At 33.5% G+C, this 10026-nt stretch overlaps 1 protein-coding gene across 2 annotated transcripts in view; it reads right to left on the bottom strand.

The window, feature by feature from the left end:
* LOC117113047 (palmitoyltransferase ZDHHC5-like) overlaps positions 1-10026 on the bottom strand; it is a 42386-nt gene that overhangs the window by 4456 nt on the left and 27904 nt on the right. The window contains exons 5-6 of one of the 2 annotated variants that reach the window (XM_033256272.1): positions 5297-5399; positions 75-166 (exon numbers count right to left, since the gene is read on the bottom strand). In XM_033256272.1, coding sequence (XP_033112163.1) covers positions 75-166; positions 5297-5399 — 195 coding nt within the window. Of the gene's footprint in view, positions 1-74; positions 167-1893; positions 1997-5296; positions 5400-10026 lie in introns of both variants that reach the window. The other variant, XM_033256273.1, reaches the window with a different exon arrangement.

Genomic DNA, 10026 nt, shown 5'->3' with positions numbered 1-10026 from the left:
GTGGGTAGGAAAGAGCCAGCTTAGCCCCCACATAAGCTAACAGTAACACTTATATTCAGTAAACTGACATTTACCTTGGCTTCCAAGGAATGCAGAAAACATCCCCACAGTTATTCCAACATCCCATATCAAATGGGTTATGACCGCTTCTAAACTTGCCTGTTACCTGTCAAAACAAACACATAATAAAACACCTTGCATTAATTCATTATATGGACAACGAATTGAAAATAACATGCATAATTAAGCACATGTGAAGTATCAGTTTCCACATTACATATTTCATCTTTTTTTCTTTTTTTATCCTTCACTCTTCAATCCTTGCCCTGCCTGCTCATTTACCTTCCACATATTGTAACCTGCTAATTATACATTTTCATCTCTCACTGATAATTTCTCTCTAATTCAAACAAGTTACTATATTTGCTTCCTTCCAGAATACTGGCTTTGCTGCATATATTACCAATATTCAAATTCACTATTGTTGTGTATAATTTCTGCTTAGAATTTCCAAATAAAACTCAAAAATGTGCAAGCATAAAAAGCTAATTTCATAAGATCACAAACATACATTTTACACTATACATTGTAGCTACTTGATATGATACGCCTACACAATTTAAATATTTTAACAGTTATGAAACCTACGTTTCAGATAAATATTACATGGCTATAAATCGAAGTTAATGTGTTATATACAGAATATTCAGTGGGAGATATACAATGCAGTAATAATTCCCACTATATCAACAGAAATCACACACGGATCCAAGAAACAGAGATCAACTTAGAAAAACTAAGTAGAAACATTATCAGTCCTACCTACAGCATCTACTAACAAACAACACTCATGTCAACTCTCAAGCAGCATATACTACAGGGGTTCTCAACTGGCCGCCCGCAGGCCATCTCCAGTCCACGATTGCGAGTTATGCGGCCCACGAGAGAGAACCCAAAAATAATATTAAACAATTGGCACAAGCATCAAAGGCTAATTTCAGTCACTAAGCAGGCAAGATCATGATTGTAACAATGGAAGGTGACATAGGGCCTACGTTCATATGTTATTAAAAGTGTATTTGGCCTATTGATGGCCCATTGTGTGATATATAACATTTTTACTTTTGCATTACAAAACACAAACTTTCTTAGGTCAAGATGCCCTGTATGAACGTCTAGCGATTTATTAATTTTTAAAATTCCTTATTTGGGAGGGGGTAAGACACCCCCCTTCCAACCCTGATCCAGCTCGTGCCTACGGCTCTCGGATGGCGCTACGTGCCGAAGTACACCTCTTGCCCTGGATCTTAAGATTTATTCAATGAACAATTTTGGCCCCTACTGCGATATAGTTGAGAACCCCAGATCTACTAACATACCACACTCAAGTTTAACCAACAAACACCCATACTTTGAAATTAATGCGCAATTAATAACAACGATGGATCCTTGTAATGAATATGCATTGATACTGATGCAGGCAACAAGCAATTTTTTTGCAGAACAACAGAAAATATATATTTAAGATATGCATGATTAAGAATGAATATTTGTGAAGTAGCAACAGCCCTCAATAGACAATGCATGTCTCTACTGCTCATATCCAACTGTACCACATTGCATTGTGGGTCCACTGGGTCTGATTATTCTTCTCTTTTTTTTTTTTTTCTTGGGAATGTTGTGTACAAGAGTTGAAACCATGAGTTTAATTTAATTACCAAAGGAGTAAAGCACCTCAGAATAGGAAACCAGATTAATAAATTGGCACTTTACAACTATTGAATTGGATAGGTGCATGTACCTTACAGTACACAACCACTGCTTGACCCATACCGAAGCGCAGCACACATTGCGACATGCTCACCTATTGCAGACCGTTGCTGGTGTACATACCTGTTCATTAGTGGTGCGCCCCCTGGTGACCAGGGTTGCATGAAAGACACTTAGAATAATGACGGGTATAAATGTCAAAAACACAATGACGATGATCACAAGACTAATTAGTATTATGTCAAGGAAATAGTAACCATGCAATTGTATGCAACATAACCACATTATAATACTGTACAAAATGACTCAATTATACTAAACAAAACTTAAAATTTATTTATTTGCTAAAAAAGTTTCTGTGTTCCATCAGTGTGCATATGCCATCAGAACATGTTGGCATATGGGTTTGAGTATGAACAGTTTGTTTTCCATTAAATTACTACATGCAGACAATGCCGTAGCCAGCTATTGGGAAGTTTTGGATAGTCCCACACAATTTTTCTAATGGATCCACAAAGAATGGGTCCACATTTTTAAAAATGGGTCCAAATTATGTAATTTTATGCATAAAATGGGTCCAATTTTTGAAATATGGGTCCAGATTTCTCATATTTAGCTTAAAATGAGTAAAATTAAGAAAACGGGTCCAGATTTTTCATATTTTTGCATAAAATGTGTTAACATTGTTTGAATTTGTGGGTCCACCCTGATATTTTCACGCATTGTTTGAAAATCCTGGCTACGGCATAGATTGCAGATATACATCCCGACTGTGTCAGGGGCTGTAATGTGGTAGTGTAGTACTTTTATGTAAACTCTGATTAAGACATGGGAGGGGTTATTTTCCAATTGAGGTGGGGGAATCTTTAAATAGAAGGGAGTGACACTTCCAAATAAAAGATAAGCAATATTATTTGCTATGTATTTTTTTTTTTAATTTACAGGTAATGACTTTAGGTACAGAGTTGTTTAAACAGCAATTAGGCCTACAATTAATGTCACCATGCATATGGGTATTTCCTTTGGTATCTTCCAGAATAGTTTGGGAGAATTCCTTGGATCAGGATGCAAAGTTAGGGGGAGGGGGTCTATCCTATTTCTATGGCACAGATTTTAATTATGTACACATGACTGATTTATCCACATAAATCAAGATATTTCACCACCTATAATGAAATTAAATTTTATGGTAATACAGCAAAATGAGCATCCGATCTATATGAGTTTCCAACACAAATTTCTTTGAATTAGCTTTTATGGTTATATACTCAATAATATATGTTAAAAACTTAGGAACATTTCAACATCATCATGATGTAATGATAATATACACAGACACAGTGAGCAACGCAGATACGCAATTTGACAACATCAACTGTCTCATAATAATGCGGTGCTCAATATCTAACAAAAGTGATGTGCAAGATGGAATAATGCGAATTATTGACGCACAGTATACATAAAGTAATTGTGTCTCGAATCAGAGATGATACTCATTAATGCAAAGCTCTCAAGTCTTTGTTCTACAAACCGTTCTATTAGAAATTCAAATATAAAATCCCCACATCTAACCTGATGTTTACATTAGTGAATTTTAGACAATCAGATTAACAGCACTTTCCATATGAATATAAGGCCAAATAAAAATAATTACTTGTTTAGTATCACATTTTAACTAAATTTTAGATGGGGAGGGGCATTTAAAAAAAAAATTCTAATCAATCAGTAATCGAAAAAGTGTTAAAATTAATCATTTTTCAACAAGTATATTTTTCTATTTGGCCTAGTTACTTTATGATGGTCCTTAAATTTATTCAACTATACCTGCCAACAGCTTGAGAATTTTGAATAAATTGCATCATCTTTGAATAACCAAACACTTGTATATTATATTCAAAATTATTTTTAGTATACATCAATTTTAAATAGGTCAACATTTGAAGATCTAGAGGTAGAGATACTTTTCCCACCATATAAATGAAAATTTTCCAATTTTTATTATTACCGTATCTAAACTCTGAAATATTTGAGAAGAATTGCTTATAAATGTACAGTACTGTACGGTATTACAATGATGACCAATTATGGATGATTGGTGGTTTATGCAGAGTCTAAATATATCTTTTAATTGACATTATCCCACACACAGATCTACAGATATTACTATACCATTAATTAACATATTAAGAGTGTATATAATATCTATCAAAGTGACTTTAAACAAGCAATAAATGTAAAGTAACATTCCTCTTATTGGTTTTACATCCCCCAGTGGGTCAATAAATCACCCAATCTATCATTATATCCATTTTAAGTAAAAAAAAGTTAAATATGCAAATAAAAATCACACAAGACTAAATCCATCATCCCATAACAATTGTTCAATGACTGCCATGGCAACTGCAGGTAAGCCATGGTATTATACAACAGGCACATGCATTTGATAGAAGACACAAATTGCATAGCAATCAGATAGTACTATGGCAAGTTGGTGAACTTATAGAATAAAAACAGGACAGAGAAATAAGTCTAGAAATAAGACAAAATACAGTAACAGCAGAATTCAATAGAGATCTCATTATGACATTATTGTATACTGTTGTTGTTCATAGAAATTAATGGAAGGCTGAACTAAGCTAAACAAAAAGCATATTTTAAGAACATGAAAAAAAAAAAAAACCGGAGAAGAAAATACTACGGAAAGAAAATCATAGCATGTAGTAACATATACAGAAAATTTAATGATAAAGATCGTCAAAAATGGACCTGAAAAACAACCTACAGTTAACATTATTGTGCTTAAAAATATAGTGACAAAAGTCAATATGAAAGACAAAGAATCTTTACCAGCCCCCTCTTATTTCATAAGTGGTTGTGTTCTTATACTATAGACTTAATTCAACATTGGCCATAGTGACCGAGTGCAATCAGCAGGTTTATGAAAATTCAACATGCTCGTAGACATTCAACAGGCAACAACATGTAGTGCAGCAGGAATGGCAGCGTTAGCTATCTGCATGAACACAGAAAGCAGTGCCAGCGGGACCCTGGACACCGGTCGGGAGAGTAGCCAGTCATCTAGGCCTCAGCCCCAAACATGGCAGCGCTGAGGTGAGTGTGGACCCTAGTCAGTAACCTTGGACATTCTTCCCTCGGGAAAATCTCGGGCGCCATCACTGCAGAGGACCACTAAGTGCTGAATGATAATAGTAATTACGATGTTGGTGAAGGCAATGATGACAAAGATGTCAATGTTTATGATGACAACAATGATAATTATAACTTATGACTTTCATGATTTGTACCGTGATAATTAAAAAGCATCAAATATTCAAATGTAATTTGTAAAAACAAAAACAGACAAAGCCACAGACAAATATAAAGTTATGTATTAGATAACAGACATTACACAAACTAAATCAAGTAACATGTTATAATGAAAGATATTGCCACAAACTGAATCAACATCCGCAAACACAAGATGGCAAAACAAAACACTTGATGAAATCATGCAATAAGGCTGTACCTGCTCATAGGTAGTCCTCCCTCTTGTTGCTAAGGACATATGGAAGCCTGCTAGGCCAAACACTGGAAATGCTGTCAAAGCTACTATGCCAAGAGTGCAGAACCTTTCCTTTTGGTTAAGAAGCATCATGTCGACAAGTAGCAATAAACAGGGTGAAAAGCAAGTAGTACCACAGATTACAAACTGATAAACAAGAATTAACTTGTAAACAAATATTGAACAAAATGGTAAACTAGTAATAAACAATGATTGAAGAGGAAATGGTAAAGGAATACAAAAAACATAAAACAAACTGGTAAACAAATCAGTAAATAAATTTGAAGTAGTAAACAAAATGTTACACAAAGTGGTAAACAAGTAGTATAAGTGGTAAACACATAAATGCTACAACTCATTTTAAAGTTTAAATAGAACATAGGACATGAATTAATGGTAGTTGCATCTTGTCATGGTTTGGATAATTTAATAGCCAAGAAAAATTCCAGCAAATAGTTATAGTAACAAGGAAACAGTTCATTCATTATTAACAGCTCATTTGTAGCTAATTAGTAATTTATCAATTTTACTACAAACTAATTTAGTAATTAATTCTGTACTATAGAAAAAAAAAACAATCACTTTTTATTCATTTTCATCTTAAAGAAAAAGGGTAAAAAACCAACTCCTTAGCGTATAATAATCATATAAATGTTCATATCATAAATAATAACATTATATGACAAGACTAGATTGATAAATTTATTAATGAATAACTCATAAACACCTCCAAAGAAATTTAATGATATCTGCATACACATTACAAAAATAATAATTCTTAATATAATATTCTTTTAATTAAATTTGGTTAAAAAATGGAAATAACTAGATTACAGTAAAGTAAAACATATGATTATAAAACGAACGTGTTAAATGTAGATTATTCATCAGTAATTAACCAATGTTTAATGCTTTTTATTATCTACTACTAGCAGAATGAGTGTCAGGATTATATCTAAAAAGAAAGTTTACTTTTGGAGTCATTATGGAGCATACTCAGACAAGGAGACGCTCACGCTGAGGTACAGCGCCTCTACCATAGATAAGGATATGGAAGGTCACAGCGACTGACTTACCAAGCACAGTACTATGGAGACAGCATATGCCAATAACTAAAGCAATAAACTAGTTAATGAATGGCATTGATAAATACTGTATATTTTGACAAGAGAACCAGCATTCTGAATGTCTTGTAAAGGGCACATTGTGGATTTATTATCTTACTACTACTGTAATGACAAAATTTATAAACTTGAAAATGATGAATAAAGATCAATTTATAATGAAAAGACTAGAGCAGTCACTCCATGAGTACATACCTCCGCATGTGCCTAAATACAGTAGAAGCAATACGTAGGCTGTGTATAATGGGCGAAACTGCAGCATACCCTCAATGGTACGTTATTTTCTTGAGTATTGCAGAATACCCTCAAGAAAATAATGAAATCGTCAGTAGTATTTAGGAAGTATTTAGGCACATCGTTTTCCTGAGTGCTGCCTGAATACCTGGGGCAATCACATTACTTGTTTTTATGCTTGAGGGTAAAAATTGATTTTTTTCCCCCCCTGAAAATTGAAATGTGTCTTTCTTCGATTATTATGTAAAATTCCACTAAATTTTAGGGTGATACGTTTATTAGTTTTTGCGTAATTTTGCTGGCAGACAGACAGAAGACTGACAGCAGTGGATACATAACCTCATTGGTGGAGGCAAGAAATAGAAGGATAAAGGTAAATTGAGTGGAGTTATATGGTAAAGTTTGGAAAGCCCTAAATCAAATTAGATACAAATCAAAGCAATTACTTCTTGCGTATATAACGATTTTTACAAGAGAGGCTAATTAAATTGATTTTCAAAACAATTTAAAATCTAGCGAAGAATATAAAAATAATATTATCATAAATACTTGTCAACTGGCAAGAAGAATTTTTCTCATTAAAATTTTCAACTAAAAGTTAATAACTTACTATAAAAAAAATAACCAATTCTTGAATTGTCAAAGGACAATAAAAAAATCATATTTTTATTGTAATACTTGTCTAGTGTAGTAATAAACTTAAGGATATCTGTAATATAAGAACTAGGAATCGAATTGTTTGATGTGTGAATCTTTGGATAACGTTATATAAACAATTTGTTAACCACTTCCAGAACTAATACTTTGGGAAATGATTAATAAGACATTAAACTGTTGATCTATAGTGAAAAACAAATTTGGATTTTTAGGGAATTTTGTGAGGTCCATATTTTATAGCTCATTTACTCAATACTGGACTGTGCGACAACTTAACCATTTCGCCACGACATGCCTCAAATGTTCCTGGTGATCGTAACCAACTTGGTGCGCTCGTACTAAAGTCCGCATCAAACTTGTGGATTACAAAACCGCCAAGTATCTTGAGTACTCTACGAGTTACTTACTCGAGTTTACTATGAGTTGTCAACTCGTAGCACTAATTTTGAACATGTTCAAAATTAGTGCCACGAGTTCAGAGCTACTACGAGTAGGTACGAGTTCTCCCTGAGCATCCTGAATCGTCCTTCGAGTTTGTGTCGAAAAAACTCCTATGCTGAAAAAAACCCTAGAGGGAGAGGGGCTTCAAAGCTATAATAGATAAGACTTGTGTCGTCCTAGTTACAGTAAGTCATCAAGTGAATTGACAACACAGAAAGCTGCTAGATAAGACCTAGAAAGTTCACTAAAAAGTGACAAAAATCTGGTATACAGAAAGCATAGATGTGTCAAGCTTTCAAGAAGTAGACACGCGCTCCCGCTGTGAGACTATTTTTAAATAGGCAATTCAATTTGATACAGTAACAAAGATTTTCAATAGACAGAGCCTAATGCTATACTGTAAGCAAGTAATATTAAACAATGAGGATTTTAGTCACTTCCAATACAATAACACAAGGCCTGATTTATTAGTCAAGTTGACACTATTGAGCATACAGTGTTCTCACTCCTGGTGCAGTTTGTACTACCTGTGTAAGTATAGTATATTGAATGTACTGATATTCTAAAGGAAATTACAGACACTCCATAAATTTCTAATGAAAAATACAAAAATTTTCAAAATAAACCAACAATAATCCCTAAATGATGTGATCCTTAACATAAACTTACATCATAAATAAACTCTTGAATTATTCATATATTGTACATCCATGCCAAAATGTTCATATAAACTAGACCAGTCCACTCCACAATACGCAGGCCATGTCTAATGGGTGATTCCTTTATTTTCTGCCCTCACCTGAATAACGAACAATATACAGGACGTCTATGATGTGCGATTACATTGCTTCCTTTTTTGCTTGAGGAAAAAAATTGAATTTCCATGAACTTTACCTGACCATTTCTTCCCAAAATGTACCTATCCACTAACTTTTAAGATCATCAATTCCTTAGTTTCTGCGTAATCTTGCTAACAAACAGACAGTGGTGAATACATCCTTCTTGGCGGAGGTAATAATTTAATATACATTCACAAGCAAGCCAAACCATTCACTCTTCGCAAACAACTTTATTTTTTTGTTATTAATACAATGTTATGCAGTAAAATGAAATTATAAACTTGTAAAAAAAATCATTTAAATCCGATATTTCATTATATAGTTGAAAAGAAGAAGAAAAGTATTTGAGAAATCAGCCTTCAAAGTTGACGATTTTGGCCATTTCTCAGGCAGACACTATCACTAAATCATTAAAAAAAACTTTGTTTTAACAAATAAACTAAGGAAAACAACATAGTATGATGTGTAGATATATAAAGATTAGTTTAGTGCAATAAAATAGATTTCAAAAATTTCTACCATCCAACATGTTGTGGTCATTATCTCCAAAATACGATTTGCGAGGCGTGACTGGTTTGGCTGGTCTTTGCCTCTCTTCAAACAGAGGTAACAATAAGTAGGCCAAACTTTCTCACGTGTTCTAAACACTATTTACAAAGTACTGTATCAACATCAGCAAGGATTTTAGCCTACAGGGCTATATTGACAATCATGAATTGCTAATGAATCTTTTACATGGATGAAAGGTATTTCTGAGAATACAATCAATCTTGTTAGGAATTTCTCAGGAGATTTGTTACATTTTGTTCTATATTAAGTATACATCTATATATAGATGCTGGATCAGACGGAACCCCTAAGGGACAGGGATGATGCTAAAATCACATCAACATGTTGCTAACAACCTACCTAATTATTTCCTTGAAACCTAATGCTAACGCATTCATGTATTAATTTACCGGCGTGATTTCAAATGTAACAAGACCATCGAGATATAAAATTTTATATCTTCATAATGAGACTTGTTATATGACAAGACCTCAACATAGCGCAGAAATACAGCTTGCTATGTGAGACCACCACATAATGCACAATTAACATGCTAAATTTTTTAAGTATGTTACATCTGCAGCATGAACCTATTCCTGTTAGTGCCATATATGACATATAATATAACATCATACGTTATATTATTATTTCATTAAGGGCCAAAGTGGCTTACACTAGATTTTTCCTTTAAAAAAAATATAAACTTGCTAAGTTTAACCTCCACATAAGTGTCTCTATATCAGACGACGATCGTTTTTGCTCCATAAGGCCCCATAAAAAAAATTATTAGTTTATCATCCTATCAAGACCAAAAAACTGATGAGGGAGGGAGGTAGATGTGTATAAGAGA

This window comes from Anneissia japonica, unplaced genomic scaffold (genome assembly GCF_011630105.1).
Source record: "Anneissia japonica isolate Jap-2015-1 unplaced genomic scaffold, ASM1163010v1 scaffold288039_len1115542_cov189, whole genome shotgun sequence".
Taxonomy (NCBI): Eukaryota; Metazoa; Echinodermata; class Crinoidea; order Comatulida; family Comatulidae; genus Anneissia; species Anneissia japonica.
The sequence above is the reverse complement of the archived record's forward strand: the minus strand, read 5'-3'. Positions and strand labels throughout refer to the sequence as shown.